The 25338-nt window shown below is 61.6% G+C and overlaps 1 protein-coding gene across 4 annotated transcripts in view; it reads left to right on the forward strand.

Moving 5' to 3' along the window:
* Positions 1-20390, forward strand: part of KCNH2 (potassium voltage-gated channel subfamily H member 2) — a 32104-nt gene extending 11714 nt beyond the window's left edge. Inside the window, exons 3-15 of one of the 4 annotated variants that reach the window (XM_032840181.1) lie at positions 5715-5879; positions 6905-7345; positions 7879-8090; positions 12723-13151; positions 13668-14055; positions 14385-14584; positions 15015-15267; positions 16435-16628; positions 16883-16982; positions 17570-17842; positions 17915-18101; positions 18392-18569; positions 19827-20390. In XM_032840181.1, the coding sequence (XP_032696072.1) occupies positions 5715-5879; positions 6905-7345; positions 7879-8090; positions 12723-13151; positions 13668-14055; positions 14385-14584; positions 15015-15267; positions 16435-16628; positions 16883-16982; positions 17570-17842; positions 17915-18101; positions 18392-18569; positions 19827-19976 (3170 nt within the window). In that variant the 3' untranslated portion in view covers positions 19977-20390. Of the gene's footprint in view, positions 1-5714; positions 5880-6904; positions 7346-7878; positions 8091-9611; positions 10018-12722; positions 13152-13667; positions 14056-14384; positions 14585-15014; positions 15268-16434; positions 16629-16882; positions 16983-17569; positions 17843-17914; positions 18102-18391; positions 18570-19826 lie in introns of those variants that run through there. The other 3 variants (XM_032840182.1, XM_032840183.1, XM_032840184.1) reach the window with 3 other exon arrangements.
* The last annotated feature ends 4948 nt before the right edge of the window (positions 20391-25338 follow it).

Consider the following 25338-nt stretch of genomic DNA (forward strand, 5'->3'; position numbering starts at 1 on the left):
GGTAAGTTTTAATAGCACTTCCACAAAAGACACCTTGATTGTCACCGTGGTTCCAGCCACTGTCTAGACTCAGGATGGGTTTGAAATGGGTAAATTCCGTTGTGAAAGGCCAGTTAGTCTCCCTGGATCTGAAAGGGAGCTTGCACGGTGGGGAGATTGCCCTGCCCACACCCACCTACGTGCAAGTCACTGCTCTGAGGACCAGTCCTTTTGCACACCTGCTTAACCCGCACCTCCTGTGAAGCCAGCCCTGCCCTGGCCTCAGGGCTCTGTCTTGGGTGGGGATGCTGGGAAGAAGGAAGCTCACGCCAGAAGCCAGTATACAATTACCTCTGAAATTAGAGATATAGTTTTAGAAATTCTCAAAGAGAAACATCACGGGGGCCACATGGAGCAGTCAGTAATGTCTTTGTAGATGGGAGCCCTGTGGGTCCTAGCGGGATGGCAGGAGCTGGAGGGAGGAGGGCTGGGGCTCTGGGAATGGGAGTGCCAGGTGAAGCTGGGGTGCACTGAAGGGGCTCAGGCAGCTAGTGGGCCCCAGCAGGGGTGGGAGGGAAGGTGAGCTGAAAGGTCTGAGTTGGCTGGGATCAGGGGGATTTCTGGAGGATTCTGGCGGGGTGGGAGTGGAGGGGCAGACTCCAGGAAGTAGGAGGGGGAAGGTAGAGCTTGGAGGAGGAGGAAGAGCTCTGGAGAACGGAGCTGTTGAGCAGCCTTCCGCACGTGAACGTGGCCTAGTTTCACCTTCCCAAGGCTTCAGAGGTCACGGCTCCCAGCTTATAGACGTGTGGCTGTGTCCCAGGAGGTCGATGGGGCTGGGACCCGGAACTTATCTAGAAAGGACTCTTCTTCTCTTGAGGCTGTTCCAGTGTCCCTGGGGAAAGGTGGCACAGGCAGGCCACAGGCTGTGGGTTTGCAGGGGCGGGGGTGGCAGTTGGGACCACTGCACAGAGGCCCCTGAGGCCCTCTCTATGACCCTATGAATCCCTGGGAAGATGTCAGGCTGTAAGGGCTGGGGGAGGGGAGCCTGTATCATGGCTCCCCAACCCTTGTCCTGTGGTGGGCATTGTGCTTTGCTCAGCTCCTGGAGTCAGGGGCAGAGGCCTCTCTGTCACACACACACACACACACACACACACACACTGGCTGGCCTCTCAGGCTTCCCTGCTCTGTCCCCTGGGCGTGCAATGTCCCTGGCCTTCCCTAGGCCCCCGGCTGCCCGTGAGAGTGGTGTTAGCGACACGGTGGCCCCTGGCCAGGAGCAGCTCCTGCTGCATCTTCCTGTCGCCACCACCAGGCTAAATATAACCTGACACTGCACAGCCCTGGGCCGCCGGAGACAGCCTCTCTGCCTGGGGGCGGACAGGGAGGACTGGAGCCCCAGCCTCCTGCCCTCAGTGTGACTTTGGGCCCAGCTCCTCCTGCTGGGAGGTGACTGGGGTGAGGAGGGCTGCTTCCCTGAGGTCACCTTCCCTGCAGGATCCCAGCACCCTGCCTCGTTACAGCTCTGGATGCTTCCACAAGGCCATCTGTCATGTCATCTGGCATCCAGGGCAGGAATCACTTATCCTTGCAGTGCACACGGGGAGACTGGAGCTCAGAGAGGTGGGTAACCTGCCCACCATCACACAGCAGTTGCCCTGTCCCCGGTTGGGGCCAATCAGCTCAGCTCCGTGGGCTCCTCCCTCTGCCCTCTGCCTGTCCTCCCCCCTCTCGGCTCTGAACTAGGGTCCTTCTGAGTTCTTGACTCAGTGAGGGCAGGTGCTAGGGTTGTTTTGTTTGTGACACCCTAAGTGTTCACATGCATGTGCTCAGGGAGAATTTGTTGGGGACAAAAAGCCACCCTCAAAAAAGCAGGGATGGCATCTGGTTTACAGATGACCAGCCAGAGCCTCTGACCTGAGGAGCCTGTCCAAGGACACTCAGGGTCACTTCAGTCCTCCCTTTCCCCGTCCGCCTGGTGCCGCCCAGGATGATAAGGCCTGCCCTGTTGAAGCAGAACCTGGAGCCACGCCAAGGCCAGGGGTGCCCAGAAGTGGGAAATGGGGTTTGGGACTGTGCGGGGGGTCCCAGAGCCTTGGATGGGTTGGGATGCAGGGCAGGGATGTTGCCCCTGGGTGCCCTGCTGGGCGTGGGGTGGCACCAGGGAAAGCCAGCCAGTGTTGTGTTCTGGTGGGTGACAGCAGGGAGTCAGGAGGAACTGTACCTGCCGCACTTGGAATGTGTCCCCTCCCCCACCTGTCCCTTCTCTCCTTCGTGTCTTGCTGGGAGCTGCATAATTTCCATGGGCCATTGGGATCCGAGGCACAGAGGAGCCTGTCAGAGGGTGACTGCCACTCACCGGTAGACTCCCCGGTCCTCGGGTCCGTCCCCACAGGGGCCCGGGGTGCCCCGTGCTCCAGGAAGCAGGCGAACGCTGGACACGCCTTCCAGAGTCTTCAGCTGGGGCTGGGCTGGGGAGGATGAGTGGGCTATTCTGCATCAGCCGCGGGGACCTGGCTGGCCCAGGGGCCTCCCCCTTTCCTCCTCCTCGCATTTAGCAAGACTTCCCTGGGGCCCGGCTCCTACTTCACATGCATCATGTGGTTCATCCCTCAAGCCCCGTGGGGTGGCCGTGATCTTCCCGTGTCACCAAGGAGCCCCCGGAGGCCCGTGGAAGGCAGGTGACTTGCCCAAGGTCATTCGGAAGCAATGAACGGCGGCCTCCTGACTGCGCAGACGGTGTGGGGTTCCTACTTCTCCCCTCCAGTTTGTCCCTTCTGGGCTGCTCCTGGCGCCGGTGGCCCCGGGAGCGTGGGCCGTGCCTGCCACAGAGCGGCTCTGCGAGGAACTGCAGGCTGGCCCAGCTCTGGGGCCTGTTGGCCTCTGCTCCAGGGGGAGCTGCTGGCCCTGGGGGCCCTCCGAGGTCGGTCGGAAGAGGAAGCAGAGCAGAGCGACAGGCAGGGCCTGGGGGTAGGTGGGCATGGGGCTTGGGGAGGGCAAGGTACCGTCCTGTCCTGTGTGCGCAGCACCAGCCCAGGGGTCTCCGGGAGGCGGCTGAGCCCGCGACTCTGGTCATCTCTTCTCGGCTGTGAAGTTGGGCGAAGGTCAGAGCCCTACCACGCACCGGCTGCAATCCGCTCTGTGCTGATGCCCGGCTGTCCTGTCTAACCTTCAGCTGCCCTCAGTGACGCCCGCCCCCCATCATGCCAGCCAGTGACGGGATGGGGGCCGCTGGCAGCTCCGGCTGGGGATGGGTGATGGGGCCTTCCGTGGAGGTCCCGGCCGAGCTGGTTGGGCGGTGGGAGGCAGAGCCCCAGAGAGTCCTGGCTGACTTGGGGCCACCGGCTCTCCTTCTTCCTTCCATGCCCCCCTGAAAAAAGCAGCTGGAGCCTACCCAGCCCCCCATCCCCGCAGCCCTCAGGCAGGACTCCAGTTCACATTTTTGGAATAACCAGGGCTTTGACAGGGTTATTTGAAAGGAAAAATTCCTTGAATGTCGGGGAAGGGAGAGGGCCAAGGGGGCCTTGCGTGTGAGTGAGTCTGGAGCGGGAGCCGGTCGGCACCGCAGGGGCTCGGGGTTGGAGGTTCTGCAGCCCTGGCAGGCCAGGGCCGTCCGGTGGGGTGGCAGCTCGGGATGCCAGGGTCCCGGGCTACCTGCGGTGCAGAATGCAGAGAGGCCTGGACTGAGTGGGTGTGGGCCATTGAGGGCTGGGGTTCAGACTCCTGGGGCTCTCTGTTGGGGACAGAATCCCCAGGCCATCCTGAAGGGTTGGGCTCATTTGGCTCCAGACTCGTGGAGTTTTCTGAGACCAGTTTCCTTGTGAGGAAGGGGAATCAGGGCCTGGATCACTGGGGGTGCCACGGGTGGGTTTTGGGGGTCTCCAGGGCTCAGGTTTCCTGGTCTCTGGCCTCTCCTTAGTCCTGATGAGGGCCAGTCCCTGTACAGGCCGCTGCCGGCCATCACCATATTAGGACATAAACTCTAGGCGGGCTGTGTGGGTGCCAAACAGTCTCCAGCTGGGCCCGGCCCCCGGCGGCCCCGGCACCACAGCCTGGCTTCAGCCAGGCCATGTCAGAGGCCGGAGGTCAGGGGACCGCTGCTGGAGGGAGACCCTGACAAAACCCCCAGCTCAGGTCTCGCAGGCCAAGCCGGGAGCGCCAGGATGCGGTGAGTGGAAGGGCTTCGGGGTGGGGCGGAGAATTCCTGGCCAGCCCCTCCTCTGGCCCAGCCCCCCTCAACCTCATGCTGTCCTGTCCCAGTTGGTTTCAGAGGATCTCCTTCTGCTAGCTCGATCCCACAGCCCTTAAAAGTGCCAATCTGCCTGCCTCTCCCGGCCTCCCCAAGCCAGGGAGCATCTCCCAGGACTCATGCCCTTTGCACCTGGCCTGCTCAGCTGAGGCTCGGCGCCCAGGGCCTTGTTGGCAGGCATCAAGCACTAGCCCAAGTCCAAGGCTGACATCCCCAAGTTTGTTGGCCTCAGTTCAGCACCCACACTTGTTCTCCGCCCTTCTCCTTCTTGACCCCTTCCCCACTACCCTGTCCCTCACACCTGCTGCCAGGGCCTGCTCCTTGGGGCATGGTTCTAGGTGCTGGGCCCTTCAGAGGGATGGTAGACCCTGGGGAGTTAGGCCTCTGCAGTTCAGAGAAGACAGATGAACATGGGGGAGCCAAATCAAGGAAAGAAATCTCTGCCCTAGAAAGAGAGGGAGATGAGGAACTTGTCTGTTCCCTGTGGGGTCCAGAAAGAAGGAGGAACAGGCTGTTTCATCCAGGAGGGCTTCCTATAGGTAGGGGTTCTGAGCTGGGCCTTAGGCAGAGGCTGAGAGTGCCAGGGTCACTTTCAGAAAGTGACAGAGGGGTGAGGGGATGGTGCTCTGGACAAGGAGCAGAGGTGGACTGGGTGCATTTAGCCTGGGCGACTGACCTCACCTGGAATAGGGGCTCTGGTGGCCAGAGAGAGAGAGAATGGGAGGGGAAGAAGAAAAAAGTCAAGGAACAAGAGAGAAAAATGAGTAACGAGAAGTTGTAGAAGCAGTGCTTCTCAATTCTTTGTTTAAAGATCACTTTCTTTATTTCTATATATCATAGACCAATCCTTTTGTGAAATGCAAAATCACAAGCTTGGCAGTTGTGGCAATACCAAATTGTGGCAGCCGTTTCGAGACTGTCCTCAGCTTCTGCACTCACCTTGCAGTGGAGTGGCCCAGCCTGATGTGGGGACGGAGGGACTGGTAGTCCCTCTGTCCTGTCCTGGCCACACCGGGGCCTTGCCCTAGGCACTTGGGTGTAGTGACTTGTTTCCTCTTCACAACTTGCTTGAGAATGAGTGATTGTCATTCCCATTTCAGAGGGGAGGGAGAGGAGGCACACGGAGGCTAAATAATTAAGGGAGGGGGAAGAAAAACCATGAGTGACAAAGCAGAGCTGGAATGGGAGCCCGGAGGTCCTGGGCCTGAAGTCTGCGGCCTTCCCTGAGGTGCTAGACTGCCTGGCACGAGGGATAGCAAGGAAAGATCGAGAGGCGAAGGAGGGTCAAGCAGAGAGGCCCTGACAAGGAGCAGCACACTGGAGTGGACAGATGGAGGGCAGGAGCTCAGAGAGGCAGGCACATGGCCAAAGGAGGGGTCCGGGCAGGAGACACCAAGGAGGAGGGGCTAGGAAATGGAGATGGGGGCCGTGGTGCAGGCAGGGACCTGTTCCTAGTGCCACAGCGGCCATGTCCTCTGCTCTGCAGGGAGCTGCTTCCTGTGCCTGGTGGACGTGGTGCCCGTGAAGAATGAAGATGGCGCCGTCATCATGTTCATCCTCAACTTCGAGGTGGTGATGGAAAAGGACATGGTGGGTTCCCCGGTCCATGACACCAATCACCGTGGCCCCCCCAGCAGCTGGTTGGCCCCAGGTGAGTGCAGCCATGCTCTCAGGTCCCTTCCTCGAGGCCTTGAGGCTCCCAAGGCCAGTGCTCTGCAGGAAGGGGTATTGGGGGGTACTCCTTTCAGAGGCTGGGGAGAGAACACCAAGGATATGGCCCAGTCCCGTCTGGCTTGGGATGGACAGACGGGTGGGGTGACGGATTGAGCCTAGATTCACAGGTCCTTGGGACAGGACTCTACCTGGTAGCTGCCCCCCCACCCCTGCTTGGGTTCCTGGATTGGTCCTGTGTTGAGCCCCAGGAATGGGGTATTCAGGCTCCCCACACGGCTCTGGCCACCTTGGAGTGGCTCCCCTGCTCAGAGCACTCTGTCTCTCTGGGATTCAGCTCCCTCTCCCTGTGTTGCTTCTGGCCCCCAGTCCTTGTTCCTGGACTGGCCTGCTCCCTGCTCTGGCCTTGGCTGATTAGGAAGGAAAGGGGATTTGAAGGGAACACGCACCATGGCTAGAGACATGGAGGCTTTGTCTCATTCTCCTGTAACACAAAAGCTCCCCCTTCCTCCATGATGTCCTTTTTGGGTTTAATTTTAATTTCCCCTCAGAGTCTTGGCAAAAGATTCCAGCTCTCGGTTTCTCAAGCTCCTACAGCGGGGTATGGCCTGAAGGCCATGACGTTACTCCTCCATGCAAATGCAGACTGTGCCCTTTACCGTGTGACCTCTAGCACATCTCGCAACTTGAGTCTAAACTGGGGATAAGACACCCACCTGCCCGGTTGTAAGAGCCTAGCATAGTTTATGTTGAGCCCATGATGACCTGCGAGGCTCAAGAAATGGTAGTTAATTATTGTCAGAGCCTCAGATAAGATTGTATTCTGGAGGTCCTTTGAGGCTTGAGTTCTGTGCAACCGGAGTTGGGGTGAAGGGGTGCCGGCTGCCAGGGCTCCCTCCCCAACCCCTCCACCTCCCTCCCGTTGGTTGGTCGGTGGCTGGGGCTCCAGCTCCCAGGCTTCCCTGCTTTCCTGACGGTGGTCACATGCCTCTCCTCTCTCCGCAGGCCGAGCCAAGACCTTCCGCCTGAAGCTGCCTGCGCTGCTCGCCCTGACCGCTCGGGACTCCTCCACGCGGCAAGGCGGGGCGGGCAGTACGGGCGCCCCGGGGGCTGTGGTGGTGGACGTGGACTTGACGCCCGCGGCGCCTAGCCGCGAGTCGCTGGCCCTGGACGAGGTGCCGGCCATGGACAACCACGTGGCGGGGCTTGGGCCGGCGGAGGAGCGGTGTGCGCTGGTGGGCTCCGGCTCCCCGCCGGCCGGTGCGCCCGAGCCGCACCCGTCTCCCCGGGCTCACAGCCTCAACCCTGACGCGTCGGGCTCCAGCTGCAGCCTGCCCCGGACGCGCTCCCGGGAGAGTTGCGCCAGCGTGCGCCGCGCCTCGTCGGCCGATGACATCGAAGCCATGCGCGCAGGGCTGCCCCCGCCACCGCGCCACGCCAGCACCGGTGAGGGCCCGGGAACCCTGTGGGGGAAACTGCCCCGCCGCTTCCCCACCTGCGGGGCCTGCCCTGTTCCGGCCCCCAGCTTCTCCCTCTCAGCCCCAGCAGCACAGGCCAGGAGATGGAAATCCCATTAAGCGCTTACTTAATCCCATTAAGTGGCCTTTTACTCCATTAAACGTCCATTCATCCCGTTACATTCTTCCACTCACAGAGTCTTTGCTGGCTGGTGGAGCTGGCTCGCCCAGAGTGGCCCGGAGTGTGGATGGCGGTGGGGCGTGTGTGAAGGCCTCTGGGTCCTGGTACCACCTGGCCTTCTGGCTGGCACCCAGTGCTGTGGGTCAAACCCTATGGAGGACCTTCTTCCTCCCTCTTCTTCCTCCTGTCTCCTAAGTTGACCTCATTGACTCACGGGTCCCATGGCCTAATTCATACAGGGCCTGGTCTCCACCTCAGCCTGTTCCCCGGACTTGGCTTTCCCCTCCACCCTCCAGCGGTGCGCCCCCCACCCCCTGACCCGATTTTCCCCTCCACTCCAGGGGCCATGCACCCCCTGCGCGGAGGCCTGCTTAACTCCACGTCTGATTCCGACCTCGTGCGCTACCGCACCATTAGCAAGATTCCCCAAATCACCCTCAACTTTGTGGACCTCAAGGGGGACCCTTTCCTGGCTTCGCCCACCAGTGACCGGGAGATCATAGCCCCCAAGATAAAGGAGCGGACCCACAACGTCACTGAGAAGGTCACGCAGGTAGGTACTTGGCTTCCTGGCTTTCCTCTCACCTTGGAGGAGCTTATAGGGGTGGGAGAGGGCTGTGGTCAAAGTGGGGTGATGGGGGGGTCCGGTCCATCCGGTCACTAAGGGCCTCTGGAGGGTGGGCAGACCCACTGGCTGGAGGTGGGGAGAGGGTTTCAGAGCTGGGGTAAGAGAGAACAAGTCCAAAAGGTCTTGAGAAAGGGAGACTGCAGGGGAGAAGAGGGGAGGGGAGGGGAAGAAAAGAGAGGAAGGGAAGGGAACTTGGGACAGGACAGATACAGAGAACAGGTCAATGGGGCACAGGGAGGACCGGGCAGTTGAGGCAGGGTGGGCCAGAGAAGGCATTCCCAGGGGTGTGATGGGGTCTGCTCACAGGGCGTGGTGAAGGGAGTGTGGGGTAGGGTAGAGGCAGACCTATGGAAGACTTCAAATTAGAAGGGGCCATGGAGGTCAAGACTAGGGTCCTTGATTCTTCTAGGCCAATGTGATAAGCTAGGTGGAGGGTGGGGATCCTGTGCTAGGGCCAGAATGGCTAGGAGGTACCCATCCCTGTCCCTAAACCATAGGGACATGTCGGGAGGGGAGTGTATGATGGGGAGTACACAGATACAGAGGGACCATGTCCCTAAATCCTGGGCCAGAGAAGACTGCCCGCCTTTGGAGGCATTGCCTGGTGCCACCTCCAGGCTGGTCTCCTGTCCCCTCCTGGCAGAAGGCTCGCTCGCACCGCCAGTCCATTCCAACTCATTCTTGATGTCCTGGCCTTGGGGGTGGGTCAGGAGTGGGCATCCCTGCAGTGGTGGAGGAGCCCGGGACCGCGGGGGCCGCTGTCCCACACCTCCTGAGCCTCAGTCTCTGTGGCTCCCTCCTGCCCCTTGCACGGCTGCTTCCTGAGCTGGCCTGAGTGAGGGAGCTGCCCCCTTTTGCTCGCTGTGGTCGCTGCCAGCCTCCTTGGCCCTCCTCCTGGCCCTGCTCCCACTGCCTCTGGCTCACTGGGCTCCTGCCAGGTCTCCAGCCCCTTGGCCTTGATTCCAGAATGTTCCCCCTCACCCCATGCCCCCTGTCTGGCTGCCTACTTCGCTCCCCATCCTGCCTCTGCCTCTCTTCCCACCTGGAGCCCCGGGTGTGTGCCCCACTCCCGGGCCTGCAGCGTGTGCCTTTCGTGCTGTGGTCTTGGCGTGGTCCTGTGTGGCAGCGTGCGTGTGAGTTCCTGGCTTTGCCTGTCACCAGGCGGTCTCTCCATCTCTGGGTGTCTGTCTGACTCTGGCTGGCTGGGCACTGGACCGGCGGGGCGGGGGTGTTGGGGAGACCATTAATCTGCGGTGACAGGCCTGGCTGCTGGGGGGAGGGGGAGGGGCACGGGCTGCGGGAGTGGCTGCAGCAGGAGCCCTGATCGGGCTGCGGGGGAGGGGGCCGCTGGCCAGCACGAGGCGGGGCGGGGGAGCCCAGTGTGGCAGGGTGGGGGTGGGGACCTGGGAGGAGGGGCCGGGCGAGGAGCCGAGGTTCCGACCGACCGCAGCGCTGCTGCTGGGCTGGCGGCGGGCAGAACGCGGCACCCTGGCAGCGGGGCTCGCACTGGGGGGCCATGGGCAGCCCGAGCCAGGAGGGCTGCTGTCCACACTCACTGCCAGGGTGACCCTGGCCCTGGGGCCCAGCCCCAGCGACCCTGGCTTCATGCCAGAGGCTGTCCTGGAAGCCAGGCCGCCAGCCTCTGGGGCGCAGCCTGGGCTGGGACTGCTGCTGGGGTGCAGGTGAGGTGCTGGCTGGGCCCTTGGGCTCCAGGGCAGGCAGGCTGGGGGGAGCCAAGTCCTCCATGGCGACCCCAGCAGGGAAGGCGAGCAGGACAGGGGCTCTGCAGCCCAGGGCCCAGAAGGGCCGGGTGAGGCGGGCCGTGCGCATCTCCAGCCTGGTGGCCCAGGAGGTAGGTGACCCCCCCTACCCTCCCCAGCCACTTCCCCCTTCCCTCCCTGGGCTGGGGCACCCAGACAGGCACTGGCAAGTTGGGTGCGGCCTGGAGGGCTCTGGCTCCTGGGCCCGGCTGGGAGAGGGCATCTGAGAAGCAGGTCGGTCTGGGGAGCCATGGGGTCCTCAGCTCTGCTCATCCCACTGAGGGGCTCTGCTCGCTCTCCTCCAGGCCTGCTGGGCCTGGGTGGACAGTGTTTTTCTTGCCAGGGCTTCCCTTCTTCCATGGCTTCTGTGGCCCACAGTCCTGGCTCCAAATACAAAAAGAAAAGGGAGAACAGGAATGAAATGCTTGCCCAGAGAGGGTGACGGTGGGCGAACAGGGAGGAGAGAAGCATGGTGGGACGCTGAGGGGCCTGCCAGAGAAGTTCCGGGTCCCTAAAGCTCTCCACCAGGTGCTGGCTTAGACGCCGGGCAGTGGGGAGAGCCTCGGGCTGGTTCAGGGGTCCAGATTTGGAGGCTGAGGCTGAGGAGTGTGTGGGGTCAGGGGCCACCGGATGGTGGTAAGGGCAGGCTGAGCTCAGCCACCTGCGTCACCTCTTCCCAGGGGCCGGTGGCCGTGTTGCCTTCCCCTGGGGCTATTATTCTGTGGGATGCTCCTGGGAGTCACCTCTCCTTCCCTAGGGAGCGGGGAGCAGGCTCAGGGTTGTTGGATGGAGGTGGTTTAGGAGTGAGTCTGAGAACCCCACTCCTCTCCCACCTGAACTCCCTGCCTCCGTTCTTGCACGCCTCCCAGCCAGGGAACAGGTGTGTGTATGGGGGGTGGTGGTGGTGGAGAATCCCACCCACGGGAGACGACCCAGGATTTGGCTGAAATAAGCTTCAGTATTCTGTGGGACCAGAAGTCAGGGTAGGGGTTGCAAATCTGGGCTAAGGCCATACGGTGAGCTGGTGGTTGCCGAGCACGGCCTGGCCCCTGTTGGAGGGGGTCTGTGGATCCAGGTCTTGAGTCCCAGGTGTGTCCACCGAGTGTGCATTTGAGCAGGGGTGTTGTGCTGGTCTTGCTGGCGCAGACTAGGGGAGGAGCAGGGTGGTGCCAGGGTCGTGCCAGGGGTGTGGTCCAACACAGTCCCCAGGGGGCTTGGCCTCTCAGGCCTGGGGAGGAGCCCCGTCCAGGGGCAGCTACCTTCTGCCCCCTTGTCTGTGGGGGCCCTGGCTGGTTCTTTCTTTAGTCCTCACTTGACCCCTGAAAAGCCATTGGCTCACGCTCTCTGCCTTAAGGAGCAAGCAGCTTGGGCTGAAGGTAGGGAGAAGTGGGGGCCCGGAAGCCCCCATGCTCCCTCCCCTCCCCCGACTGCAGCTGCTCCCCGAGCCATCAGATGTCTCTGGACCTGCCTTGCCTCCCGCAGGGTGGCCAAATCCCCAACCATGGCCCGTGTTATCTTCCAGTTACTTCTTCTAAGGAGATGCTCTCCAAACAGTCCACCTGGGGATGGTGGGTCCAGGGGATCCCTGGCTTGAGTGTGAGTGGGCATCTTTGGGGGTTCTACCCACCCTGACTCTTCCGGCCCAGAGGCGCGAGGATGTGGGGCCCGGGCACACAGTACTTCCTGGAGTGGGGCAAGCAACCTTGGTTTTCAACAATGTGGGGTGAGGCCTCGGGCTTGGTGTCCTGGGGATGGCAGCGCCAGGCCTGGAGGACCTAGGGACGGAGTCTGGGGTTGAGTCAGATGTCTGTGGGGGAGGATTCCGATGGTCAGGGGGAGGCAGCAGGGGACAGCCAGGCTCCTGGCCTAGTGTGGGAAAGCTGGCCTCGGTTCTTCCTAGTTTTTGCTTGGGAAGAGAAGGGCACGGCTGCTGCTGTGTAGTGGGGATGGCAGGCCCGCCTCCGCCTGACCATGGAGCCTGTGCAGAGCTGGGTAGGACACTTGGGAACATTTGCTGGCTGTGTTCATGTAGGGACATCTATGGCTGGCTTAGGGCTTCTGTGGGCCTTTTTAGGAGTGTGGGAGGGCAGAGCTTGAGGGCGGCCCTGGGTCTGGGGACAGGGGCTTGTGGGGGTGACAGGGGTCTGTGCCTTGGTCCCTCTCCCAGGGAAGCCAAGGGGCCTGAGTCTGGGTGGCTGGTACCCTTGGGCCAGCAGCAAAGGGACCTTTAGCCTCTCAGTCCCTGGGCCCCCGGGAGTGGCAGTGCCCACCACCATTTTATGTGTTGAAGTTATGCCTCCTGGGGTTGTCACCCAGGTTTGGAATCTTAGCCCTTGGAGCATTTTCTATACTGGGATCATGGTGCATGTGAGTGGTGTGTGTGTGTGGGGGGTTGGGGTGGGGGTTGGGCAAGGTCCTCTCGGGGAGTTATAACCAGGGGGACGGGTGTGTGTCACTGGGATGGGGTGGGTGGGGTGGGGAGAGCCATACGTCTGGGTATGACTGCCTGGTGTCCTGAGCTCAGGTGGCCAGACAGTAGGCCCGTGGGCTGCGTGGGAGAAGAGTGGCGCCCGAGCCCCCAGGCAGGCCGGGGCCACAGCCACTTGGCTGAGGGACTGGCCTCCTGACTGGCGCTTGCTGGTGTCTCCCTTCCTTGGTCTGGAGGAAGTCTCTTGCTGGCTTGGTCTCTTCTCTGGAGGCCCCAGCAGAGGTGACTTCCACTCTCACCGTGGAGATCCCCGGCGCCAGCCTATAGGGGGACGTCGCTCCGTCACCTCTGCCCTCCCTGCCCGTCCAGGTCCTGTCCCTGGGCGCCGACGTGCTGCCCGAGTACAAGCTACAGGCGCCGCGGATCCACCGCTGGACCATCCTGCACTACAGCCCCTTTAAGGCCGTGTGGGACTGGCTCATCCTGCTGCTGGTCATCTACACCGCCGTCTTCACACCCTACTCGGCTGCCTTCCTGCTGAAGGAGACGGAGGAGGGCCCCCAGGCCCCCGACTGTGGCTACGCCTGCCAGCCCCTGGCCGTGGTGGACTTCATTGTGGACATCATGTTTATCGTGGACATCCTCATCAACTTCCGCACCACCTACGTCAATGCCAATGAGGAGGTGGTCAGCCACCCCGGCCGCATCGCTGTCCACTACTTCAAGGGCTGGTTCCTCATCGACATGGTGGCTGCCATCCCCTTTGACCTGCTCATCTTTGGCTCCGGCTCTGAGGAGGTCGGTTGGCGGGGAGGCAGAGGCTGGGAGGGCACTGGGAGGGGGGGAGGAGGTGGTGGGGCACGGGGAGGTAGTGAGAGAAAGGGGGCCATGGTAGGTGCCCCGGCTAAGCCATGGCCACCACCCCTTTCCATGGGAGCCACTCGCCAGGAAGAGGTCCAGAGGGGCTGCCTTCTTCTGTCTGTCTGTCCAAAGCGGCTGCCATGTTCAAATCACACAGAAGTGGCCTGGAAACCATGGGGAATTCTGGCCAGGTGCCTCAGGGTGGCTGTGGGACCCTTCAGAGTCCCCTTCTCAGCAGGGGGACCCCATGAGCCGTCTCGTCACAGGGCTAGCGCAAGGATTAATGGGACCCTGTGCCGGGCTTAGGGAATGGGGGGTGTTTCGGTCATTAGAAGGTTCTGGGAGGAAGTTTTTGGGGATCTTTCTCTAGCGACCCCAGGGCTGCAGCGCCCCCCGACTCCTCCTTTGCCCCCACACTGAAGGTCTCCCCCCGCCCCGCCCCCGCCCCCGCAGCTGATCGGGCTGCTGAAGACGGCGCGGCTGCTGCGGCTGGTGCGCGTGGCGCGGAAGCTGGACCGCTACTCAGAGTACGGGGCGGCCGTGCTCTTCCTGCTCATGTGCACGTTTGCGCTCATCGCGCACTGGCTGGCCTGCATCTGGTACGCCATCGGCAACATGGAGCAGCCGCACATGGACTCCCGCATCGGCTGGCTGCACAACCTGGGGGACCAGATCGGCAAACCCTACAACAGCAGCGGCCTGGGTGGCCCATCCATCAAGGACAAGTACGTCACGGCCCTCTACTTCACCTTCAGCAGCCTCACCAGCGTGGGCTTCGGCAACGTCTCCCCCAACACCAACTCCGAGAAGATCTTCTCCATCTGTGTCATGCTCATTGGCTGTGAGTGTGTCCCTGGGGGTGGGCGGCGGGACAGCGGCAGGTGAGGTGGGGGGTTGTGTGGCGCCTAGTCTGGGAGGAGCCTGTGATGGAGGAGAGGGAGATGCCACACGGGCTAGAGCAGGGCCCTGGGACATGAAGGCAGCAGGGACGACCATTGGGGCAAGTTTGGGGCATGTTTGGGGCACAAGGCAGGGTGTGTGGACCTGGGCTTCTGCGTTTGTGCAGCTCTTGTGTGTGCTCAGGCGGAGATGTGACTGCGTGTGTCCCTGACCCGGGGCAGGGGCGGGCAGGGTCCCTCGGCGCTGATGCCGGCTCACCCCCGCCCCCAGCCCTCATGTACGCCAGCATCTTCGGCAACGTGTCCGCCATCATCCAGAGGCTGTACTCGGGCACCGCCCGCTACCACACGCAGATGCTCCGCGTGCGGGAGTTCATCCGCTTCCACCAGATCCCCAACCCCCTGCGCCAGCGGCTGGAGGAGTATTTCCAGCACGCCTGGTCCTACACCAACGGCATCGATATGAACGCGGTGAGGCCCCGGGCTCTGAGGAGGGCTGGAGGTGGCGGGCTGGAGGGAGCAAGGCCGCAGTGGGACTTCTCTCGGGGCCGGGAGCACCCTTGACAGCAGCACACTCTGCGGTTCGGGGGTCCCAGTTAACTCTGCGAAGGCCCCTGGGAGAGGCTTCTCCTCCTTCCGATGATGGAGCTCGTTTGCCAGAGCTCTCGCCGCGGGGCAGGCCAGAGCAGGCCCCTGCACAGAGGCGAGGCTTTGAAACCTTCCAACAGCCCCAGGCAGGGATGGGTCTCGACAGTTTACTCAAAAAAATGGAGGCTGAGAGCAGCAGGCTGGGTCATCCCCACGGGCGCTTGGCTAGAAGGGATGGACCCTCTGGTGCTCCTCCCAGGGTCTTGGGCTGGGCGCCCGAAGCTAGGGTGCTGAGCCTGGCCCCTGCCCCCAGGTGCTGAAAGGCTTCCCTGAGTGCCTGCAGGCAGACATCTGTCTGCATCTGAACCGCTCGCTGCTCCAGCACTGCAAACCTTTCCGAGGGGCCACCAAGGGCTGCCTGAGGGCCCTGGCCATGAAGTTCAAGACGACACACGCACCGCCGGGGGACACGCTGGTGCACGCCGGGGACCTGCTCACCGCCCTCTACTTCATCTCCCGGGGCTCCATTGAGATCCTCCGGGGGGACGTCGTCGTGGCCATCCTGGGTACGGGGCTGGGTGCGGGGGGCGGGGGGACCGGGTGCTGGGCGGAAGGGGCCTACTGAGGCCTGACGAGGTCTGAACCCCCCTAGGGGACGGTTGTTGGGGCTGTGGACTCAGGCCTGCCTGCAGGGACCTTGAGTTCCTTTAATTCGCCAAAGCCTAGGCCCTCCAAGGGGGAGAGGGGAGAGGAGCCCCGCATGGGGTGGGGCTGCTGAACTTTGGGGGTTCTTGGATTCTGTTCCTCCTTAACACTCTTGCTGCCTTTGAAGGTGGGACCAAACCGGTTACTCCTACGTGGGCAGTGGAGGGAGGTTAAGCATCCGATTTTACTAAGGAAATTTACTAAGTTCGCCGCAGCCTCATGTGACACTGCCCAGCCTAGCGCTTACCATCTCCAAAGTGAAGGGAGACTTGCCCCTCTTCCCCTCTCTTCCTAACCTTCTGTCCCATCTGTACACAGGGTGGGGGTGCCTGGCGGGGACTCATGCCCTCCACCTGTCCTTCCCTTGGCCCTGGACAGCTGCGCCTTAGGGCAGAGGCATCACAATGGGCCATACTCGATGTCTATTTCTCAGTTCAGCACGAACACCTGTACTCACTCTGCAGACATCCCAGACACAACTAAAACCAAAGTTTCACTGCTCAACGTGCCGCTCTGTGTGACACATTCTGGGGTTACCTGCTGTGTGTCGTGGTCAGCCGCGCTGTGCTATAAGCAAAATGTTGGTCTTGTCCCCCCACTGTGTCAGGGTGTACACTTGAAAACCACCGAGGGCACAGTGATTGGCCAGGAGGGGGTTTAGGATGTGGGGTTTGGAGGGTGGATATGAGATACAAGTGGGCTTAAAACCCAAGGAAGCCAGGACCGAGGGCAGAGTGGGCTTTCCAGGCTGGTCCCGCTGGCTGCTTGCAGTACTGGAAGGCAGGGAGACGCACGCCCTCTCCCCCCTCCCGCTCCCCTCGCGCCTCACAAGTCCCGCCTTTGGGCGCAGGTGGGAAGATGGGGCTGGTGGGTGCTTCCCTGGCTGTGGGGGCTGGGGCTGGTGGGTGGGTGCTCAGACTGAGGGGAGGCCCTCAGCCCCCAGTCCGGGGTAGGAAGGCTGGGAAGACAGGTGCCTTTTGCTTGTGCTGCTGCCCAGGGGCTGAACCCCCACTCTTGGTGGCCTCCAGGGAAGAATGACATCTTTGGAGAGCCTTTAAACCTGTACGCTCGGCCTGGCAAGTCCAATGGCGATGTGCGGGCCCTCACCTACTGCGACCTGCACAAGATCCACCGGGATGACCTGCTGGAGGTGCTGGACATGTACCCTGAGTTCTCTGACCACTTCTGGTCCAGCCTGGAGATCACCTTCAACCTGCGGGATGTGAGTGGGCTGCCCTGAGCAGGCTGCACCCTGGTGGCCGCCCCCAACTGCATGACCTCTTCCGGCCTCTTTCCCCGCCTGTCAGATGGTGTTGGAGGTGGAAGTCCCAGCCTCACCCAGCTTTCCTTCTAGGGCAGAGGTGACATCTGTGCCGGGAGCTCCAGGCCCCACTTGCTATGTTAATGAGGGGGTGTGGGCTGACCCGGGCAAGGCAGATGGGTGCAGAAGGGCGCTGACACTGCTTTTGGTTCCAGACCAACATGATCCCTGGGTCTCCTGGCAGCGGGGAGCTGGAGGGCGGCTTCAACAGACAGCGCAAGCGCAAGCTGTCCTTCCGCAGGCGCACGGACAAGGGTGAGGCGGGAGAGGGGCGGGGAGCGGTGGGCGGGGTCCAGGTGAGGGGGAAGGGGGGCGGAGCATGGGGGTCAGTCGGTCAGCGTCAACTGCGCCTGGGCTCTGCAGACTTTTGCGCCCCTATCTTCAGTGTTCCCCACTCTCACCCCGGTTGCCCAAGCGCTGTCCGTTCGCTAATGCCCAGTTGAACTGGCACCTCCTCCGAGAAGCCCCCTTCACCCTCCTGGGCGGGGTGGTGCTGGCCTCAGCTTCTTTGGGCCTCAGGTGGCTGGCGCTGCCTTGAACTGATGTCGGGGCGAGGAGACAGTGCAGAGGGGGATGAGGGGCCAGAGACGGGGGTCTCAGGGAGCCCAGCCCATAAGTGCTACTGCCTGTGCTTGGGCATTCAGCGGTCGGAGACGACCTGGTCCTGCTTCCGGGAGTTCTCAGTCTGCTTGAGGTGGGGAAAAGGGCAGGAGAAATAGCCAGGGACAAACCAGGGCGTCCTAGCACAGCCCTCCGCCAGGCCTGCTCGGTCCCCTCCCCTCCCCTCCCCTCCCCTTCCATGCCTCCTTCCTTCTTTGAGGCCTGTTCTCTGTTTCCCACAGACCCGGAACAGCCAGGGGAGGTGTCCGCCTTGGGGCCGGGCCGGGCGGGGGCAGGGCCGAGTAGCCGGGTCCGGCCAGGGGGGCCGTGGGGGGAGAGCCCATCCAGTGGCCCCTCCAGCCCTGAGAGCAGTGAGGATGAGGGCCCAGGCCGCAGCTCCAGCCCCCTCCGCCTGGTGCCCTTCTCCAGCCCCAGGCCCCCCGGAGAGCCGCCGGGTGGGGAGCCCCTGACGGAGGACGGTGAGAAGAGCAGTGACACTTGTAACCCGCTGTCAGGTAGGGTAAGGGCCATCTCGGGTGGGCGGGGCGTGGCAGCTGACCTGGCTCAACCCAGTTCTCTGGCTCCAGGGGCCTTCTCAGGAGTGTCCAACATCTTCAGCTTCTGGGGGGACAGCCGGGGCCGCCAGTACCAGGAACTGCCTCGCTGCCCTGCCCCGACCCCCAGCCTCCTGAACATCCCCCTCTCCAGCCCCTGCCGGAGGTCCCGGGGCGATGTGGAGAGCAGGCTGGATGCCCTTCAGAGGCAGCTCCACAGGTGAGGCTGGCTCCGGTGTCGAGGGGTGGGCTTGGGGGGCTGTGTGTGACTGGTGGGCTCCCTGCAGTGTGACGCGGTGAAGGGAGGGTGTGTTCTGTGTGGGCCTTTCTGCGTGTGTGCTGCCTTGACCTTCTCCTTCCATTGGGTGCCGAGACCTGGGCTGCACACCTAGAGAGAGGAGGGAGGCTGGGCTGGACCCACCGGCTGGTCCATAGGGCGGTCCCGAAGTCACAGTTGCTGGGGTCTCCCCACCCCCGAGAGCCAGAGCACCCTCCTCCTTCTTGCCCCAGGCTGGAGACCAGGCTGAGCGCAGACATGGCCACTGTCCTGCAGCTGCTACAGAGACAGATGACTCTGGTCCCACCTGCCTACAGCGCTGTTACCACCCCCGGGCCCGGTCCCACCTCCGCCTCCTCCCTGCTGCCTGTGAGCCCCATCCCTACCCTCACCCTGGACTCGCTTTCTCAGGTAAGTTCCAAAGCCCTCCCCCTGCCCAGGGCACCCCGGCCTCGCCTTCTCTGCCCCAGTTCCACCCCAAACCTGCTCTGCTGTCCTTTGGCTCGGCACTGGGCTGCGGCTTCCTCCCGCCCCCATTTCTGCCCTCGTCCCCGATGGCGCTCTTGGAGAAAGGCTTCCTCGGGAGCTGTGGGCACAGGGCAAGACAGGCGAGCCCCCCAGGCCAAAGCCCCCCAAAAGTGGGGCAGAGGAAACCAGCAGGCTGAGAGGTGTCACCGGAATGACCAGATCTACTCAAGGTGTCTGTGTTGTGGCCATGAGAGGTCTCCCGAGGAGGGGGCTGGGTGGACCAGATGCCCTGTGATGGGGCTGCGTGCCCACAGGGTCTGAGCTCCCTGCCGTGACGGGCGCTGCTCAGTTCTGGCTCTGTGGCCAACCAGTAGCTGTCACGCTGGCTGCCTCGCAGGGCTGTCTGGAGGGCTTTGGCTAAGCCCCAGGGTAGCACTTCTGGCCCGCATCTCCTCTCTTCTGCTGGAGTGGGTGGGCCTCTATTGCCCTTTGTTCTCTCCTGAGTGGACATGTGTGTTCCCAGTCTTCTGACAAGACAGCTGTGCTTGGGCCCCAAGAAGGGGGCTCTTCTGGCTCCTAGAGGTCGCCTGGGATCTGCTCCCCCCTTCGTCTGGCATCTGCTCCCCCTCCCATATGCTGCCCGCTCCTGTTTGCAGACACCAGGGCCCACGTCAGCAAACGTGCCAGTCTCCTTTCACGGCCTCCCCCGCGGAGATCTCCCAGCACACTCGTCAGCATCCGCAAACCCCTCCCGCCTGCCCTGGCACTCTCCCTGGCCTTCCGAGGCCTGGCCGCCAGCCTGCCTCTGTTTCTAGGTCCCCGAGTTCTTTCTAGATGGGAGGAAGGAGCCTCATTTCTTTTTGTCCCAACTCAGGGCCCCGTATTCTGGGTTGGGTTTGGATTCATCTGCTGTGTTCCTGGGGAAGGGAGTGGCTGCAGCCTGGAGTGCCCCCCTGGGTCACGGATGGCTCCCTGGGCTCCCAGCTTCGCAGCTGGGCTCTTGCCCACAGAGAATGCATTTCTCTGCTTGCAGCCTTGGCACCTCCCCTTCATGCTCCACGTGCTGCCCCGTGTGCCTTGGTCCTTCTCCTTGTCCCCTCCAACCCTTTTCTGTCCTCCCGTCCTCTGTCCCTGAATTCTCCTGGTCCTCTCTGCCTCATCCACGGTCTCCCTCCTCTGCTCATGCTGTGTTTTCTGCAGGTTTCCCAGTTCATGGCGTTCGAGGAGCTCCCCCCGGGGGCCCCAGAGCTCCCCCAAGACGGTCCCCCTCGACGCCTCTCCCTGCCGGGCCAGCTGGGGGCCCTCACCTCCCAGCCCCTGCACAGACATGGCTCAGACCCGGGCAGTTAGTGGGGCTGCCCGGTGTGGACACATGGCTCACCCAGGGTTCAGCGCACTGCCTGGGCCCCTCCCCTCAGAGGCCCTGCCCGGGAGGCCCTGGCCAAGAAAGGGGAGAGGAACACAAAGGCACAGCCCCTCCCCCAGCCCTCGGGACCATCTCCGCCCGCAGTCCCCTGGGCCCCCACGGGAGGGGCAGGGGCAGGGGACAGGGCCGGGCAGTGGATGGGGGTCTGTGGTCTCCCCACTGCCCTGGGGGCATTAGCTGGTCTAACTGCCCGGAGGCACCCGGCCCTGGGCCTTAGGCACCTCAAGGACTTTTCTGCTATTTACTGCTCTTATTGTTAAGGATAATAATTAAGGATCATATGAATAATTAATGAAGATGCTGATGACCATGAATAATAAATAATTATCCTGAGGAGAGTCGTGCAGTGCTGGGAGGGGGAAGGGGGGCCCTTCGGCACATGCTGTATCCTGTGTTCACACTCACACTCGTGTCCGCACGCACACTGGGGTCTTGGGGACTCTGGGTGCACAGCGCCTGCAGGGGCTGTCTGGAGCGTGCACAGAGGGTGTTCAGGGGGCTGATGCGGGTCATCTGCGGGGATTCCTGCATCTCTGGGGCTCTGCTTCCTCTGGCCCTGGATTCAGGATAGCAAAGAACCACCTGGATTGTTTTGAATAGAGAGATCATCCTAGTGGGATGCCAGGCCTGGGTCCAGCCCCTCAGGGTCATGTTTTGCTGGGTGACATCCTGGCTCCCAGGGCTGGCCCTGCTGACTGATAACGTGGCCCTATGCTGGCCTGTTGCCTTACACACTTCGTGGGCCCAGCCCACACTGACCCTGACCCGGTGCTGTATTGGTTCCTTCTGACTCACATCCCCAACCACCTGACTTAGCCTTATCTTGACCTTAACCCAGACTCACGTGGATGCAGTATAGTTGGGCCCCCACAGCATCCCAGTTCTGGGCACACTGCTTTTCTAGCCCCAGCCAGAGCTCCCCAGGTGTCTGGTGCAGATGGGCGCCACCCCGGTCACGGTAGTCTCCTGAGCATCTGCGATCTTGGCCACAGACTTGCTGCCTAGACAGGGTGGAATTTTTTGAGTGGCTCATTGCTGTTAGTGGGGGAGCCAGTCACAGTGTACATCCCAGGGCCAGGGAAGGGTTGTGCGCGCGTGCGCACGCACACACACACACACACACACGCACTCCTGTGCTGCTGGGCTTTCGAGGACACAGCCTCTTGGAGCCGCGGCTGGCCGTGACCATGGCAGGCACCTGCTGGCCAACAGGAGGAGCCGAGGGGCAGTGGCCGGCTCTGTTTATAGGCAACAGTGCTTCGGCAGGCCTCTGGAGCGGTTTTCTATTTAACCCCCGCAACTCCTGACCCCTGACAGTGGGTTTGTTAATTGGCTTTAAAATCAAATGTGGCTGTTCTCAATGCCCGTGGCTGGGGTGGGGTGGGCGATGGGAGCAGAGACCCCAGTCTCTGAGCAGCCCGGAGGATTCTTGCTGTGCCCAGAGCAGGTCGGAGAGCAGGGAGAGAATCTCCCTCTGTCCAGGTGACTCTGCCCCAGGGTCCTGGCTCCCCTCCTGGGATCTGCCACACATGCTCATCACTTGGGTGGTCACACACAGGACTTCCTGGTGGGTTGATGTATGCGATGTAGGGGGTGGGGGATGGTGGGGGTGGGGCGGAGACAGACCCAAGCAGAGGTGACCTTGAGGTTGCCGCTGAGAAGTGATGTACACACAACTCAGTGCCCCTGGCACACCGGGTCCGTGTGAGCTGGGCCAAGGGCCGGTGCTCAGATGTTGGCCCCACCCTTGGCCTTAGTGAATCCTCGTCCGGGAGCTCAGCTACGGTTCACACCACTCTGCCCTGGTGCGGGGTTGGAGGCTGGGGGAGCCTGGGAGAGGGGCTGGGGCCGTCCCAGTGAGTCAGGGCTGATGCTGGTAGGCACCTGGTGGGGAGGGAGCACCATGCCAGCCCCCGCAGTTGGCCACCGGCCACATGTGGACTTCGGCGCTTGTCTGTGATGAAAGCACGTGGATGTCCCAGGGGGTCAGTCTGCTCAGTCTGTATGGGGTTGCTGCAAGGGTGGCTCGGATGCCCCATGCCAGGTCCCCGCCGGCCGCCAGCAGCTGAGGTTCGAGGGTGGGTGGAGGACAATATTTACTGGATCATTCTACCAGTCCAGGTGCAGCTAGGTGCTCGGTCCGTGTGACATTTAATCCTCAGAGGCAGGAGTAATTATTCCAAGTGGGAAGATGAAAACTCAGCATGGGCAGTGACTGGCGGGTGCTCACACCGCTGATGGGTGACCGCACAACTTCAGACCGCATGGGAGGAGTGACTGACCCTCCGGGCAACACACTGGGACTGACCCTCACTGGCTGCAGGATGTAGGCTCAAACCTGGGCCATGTGGGTCCTGAAAGGCAGGCAGGGCTGCTGTGACTGGGAGTGCACCACAGTCTGGGAGCCTCGGAGGGAGACACCCCCAACTCCCATTCCTAGCCTGCTCTGCCCCTCCCTGCTCCGGGCCGGGTGACAGCCCCCTCCTCCTGCCAGGCCCGGATCATGGTCTGCTCGATGCACATGAGTAATGCTATAAACTACAGCTGTACCTGCAGCCCCGAAGGTCAAGTTTTTGGGCAGGGTCTGCCCAAAGCAGAAGGCGGCCATGACCACCCATAGTGGGGCCCTGGGTCCAGACTGGCTGCACCTTACGGGGTCCTTGTTGCATCCCTGAGACCTGAGGGTTCTCAGGTGTGTGGGAGAGGGGTGGGTGCAGCTCTAGCTCCTGTCTTCTAGCTAGGAGTACAGCCTAACGTCAGGCTACGGCCCTTTGGGGGCCACCCTTGCTCTCTGCATCACCCATTCTTTTTTTTTTCGCCCACTCTTTTAATGTCCATCTCATCTAATTTGTTATTTTATTTATTTATTTATTTAATTTTGTAGAAACCATCAGTATATATGATTTGGAAGGGAGATAAGGGCCATCAGAAGCCAGTAGCCTGGGAGCCTGGTAAAAGGGCGCCTTAGGGGAATCATTCCTGGAGCCCAGAAAGGGAGACAAGGAGGCGGCACGGGGACCACTGTGCAGCCCCCTCTGCACACAAGGCTGTTCCTCTCCTGGCCTGAAGCAGTAGATAGGGAGCAGCATGGGTGTGGGGCCTGTTCATTCTGTGGGGCCTAGAACAGTACCTCGCACTGGGATGTGCTGTGTTTCCTGAATAGATGGATGGACAGACAGACGGATGTACTGATGGATGGACGGATGGACGGATGGATGGATGGATGGATGGATGGATGGATGGACTGACGGATGGATGGATGGATGGATGGATGGACGGATGGATGGATGGATGGACGGACGGACAGATGGATGGACGGATGGATGGATGAATACAAACACTGCCTTCCTCCCAGGGACAGAGACCCTTCGACTGGACAGGCAGGGGCTGGGGAAGGCCTCCCATGATTGGCAGAAGCAGAAGGAAGACATCTTCCCAGGGCTCTCCTCTCACCTTGCACGTTCCCCTGTCACCAAGTTCTCCCCCATGCCAGTCCTCATGTCTGCTCAACACACCTCTGTGGCAACTGCACACTGCCCTAGACCCATTCTCTGGTTTCCCCTGTCACCTGGGCTCCCAGAGCCACAAGGACTTTGGTGGAGGGAAAGGCAAAGGTGAGGGTGAAGTCACCTTCTCTCCTGCAGAGCCGGGCTCCCAAGTGTTGGGGATTTGTGGTCCTGAGCTGAGGGTTCTTCCAAACCGAGAGGACCAGAGGGGTGGGGTTGGGGCTGGAAGAGGCTGCGGTGGGCAAGGAAAATGATCTGGGCAGGAAGGCAGGCAGCAGGGCTTGGAGCTGGAGTGTAGTCAGGGGTTGGGATAGGACCTGATGACAGCACGGGACCAGGCTGCCTCCCCCCACCTCCACCTCTGCTCCTGAAGGTCCAGGAACTGAGTGGGGCCCTGATGATGTCCTCGCCTGGGAACGCAGCCACTGCTCAGGGTCCAGGTGCAAGCTTGGCCCTGCACCTGTCCTTACCTGGATTCTCGGCCCCGCTCAGCCCAGACAGGGGCAGCTCTCACATTTCATGAACACATAAGAGTAACTGATACTCACCAAGTGTGTCCTTAGTGGTGAGTGTTATTCCCACTGCCTGAAACCAAAGCCCAAGAGGCTGAAGTCACTTGCCAGACATTAGCAGCTTCAGACTGGCATGGGAGTGTGGACCCACGGGGCCAAGCCTCCACTTGCTGGTTTAACTCTTGGGCACACTGCTGCCCTTGCTCTAGGGACAGTGACTAGGAGACCTTTGCAAGAGTCTGGGATTTTGAGAAACTTCTCTCTCCTGCAGACTTGTGTAGCTTCTCCTTTGTCTGGAGGGCCCTTTGTTTGGTGAATTCCTGCTGGTCCTCAGGTGATTCTTGTAAGAAACACTTGGATTACCCCCTCCCTGGAGCTGGGGGCTCCCCTGTGCCACTCCAGCATCCTCTGCTCTCCCTATCCTCCCCACCGCTGACCCTGAACTGCCAGATCTGGGGGTCTTATTGCCTCTGTGCTACACTGTGTCCCTGTCTGTTTCCCTCCAGCACCAAGCACAGTGGTTCTCCCAGAGCAGGCACTGAGCTATTTCCCAAAGGAACATATCTGGATTTGGGTAGTGATTAGCAGTAAAATCCTTAACATCAAAAGGGTCCCCGTGCTTGACTCTAGGGAGTTGTGTCTTCCAGGCTTGAGGCATGAGGGGTGAGCAAGCGGCCCACGGTTTCTGGCCTTCCTTGAATCTCTCCTGCTATGAGCAGACGTGGATCTGGTACCCCGGAGGTGGCCCTAAGGGCCTGCATTCTTTACATCTTCCTCTTCATTCTCTTGGCTCAACTCAACACTTGGGGTTGGGGCCCTACTCTGAGTTACAATTAGAGACCTTGTCTTGTGCCCTCTGGAGCTGGAATCCCTGCTGGTGGGCATCTCAGGGCATCTCTGGACATCCCGGTGTGGCCGCTGCTCACCAGGGCTTTGGGGAATCCCTGCTCTGCTTCCCAGTACCACCCTCTTGGGTGCCATGTCCCCAGCCTGACCAAACCTTCAGAGGAAGCCATATAGCCTGGCTGACTTTTCTAGGGTCTGTTCTCTGCAGGGCTGGGGAGAAGGAGGTCTGATGTCAGGCCCTTTCTGCCACTCGCTTGCCCATGCTGCATCAGCAGATGGACCAGAGCGGGCCCAGGCCCTAAAGGGAGAGATGGCCTGTTTGCCTCCAGGACACAAGGTCCTTAGTCCTTTCCAGACTCGCCTGCCCTTATACTTCCCCTGCTCTGTACCTGACACTCAAGCCACATGAGATCAGGTCCTGC

This window comes from Lontra canadensis, unplaced genomic scaffold (assembly GCF_010015895.1).
Source record: "Lontra canadensis isolate GAN:19392208 unplaced genomic scaffold, GSC_riverotter_1.0 scaffold111, whole genome shotgun sequence".
NCBI classification, from domain to species: domain Eukaryota; kingdom Metazoa; phylum Chordata; class Mammalia; order Carnivora; family Mustelidae; genus Lontra; species Lontra canadensis.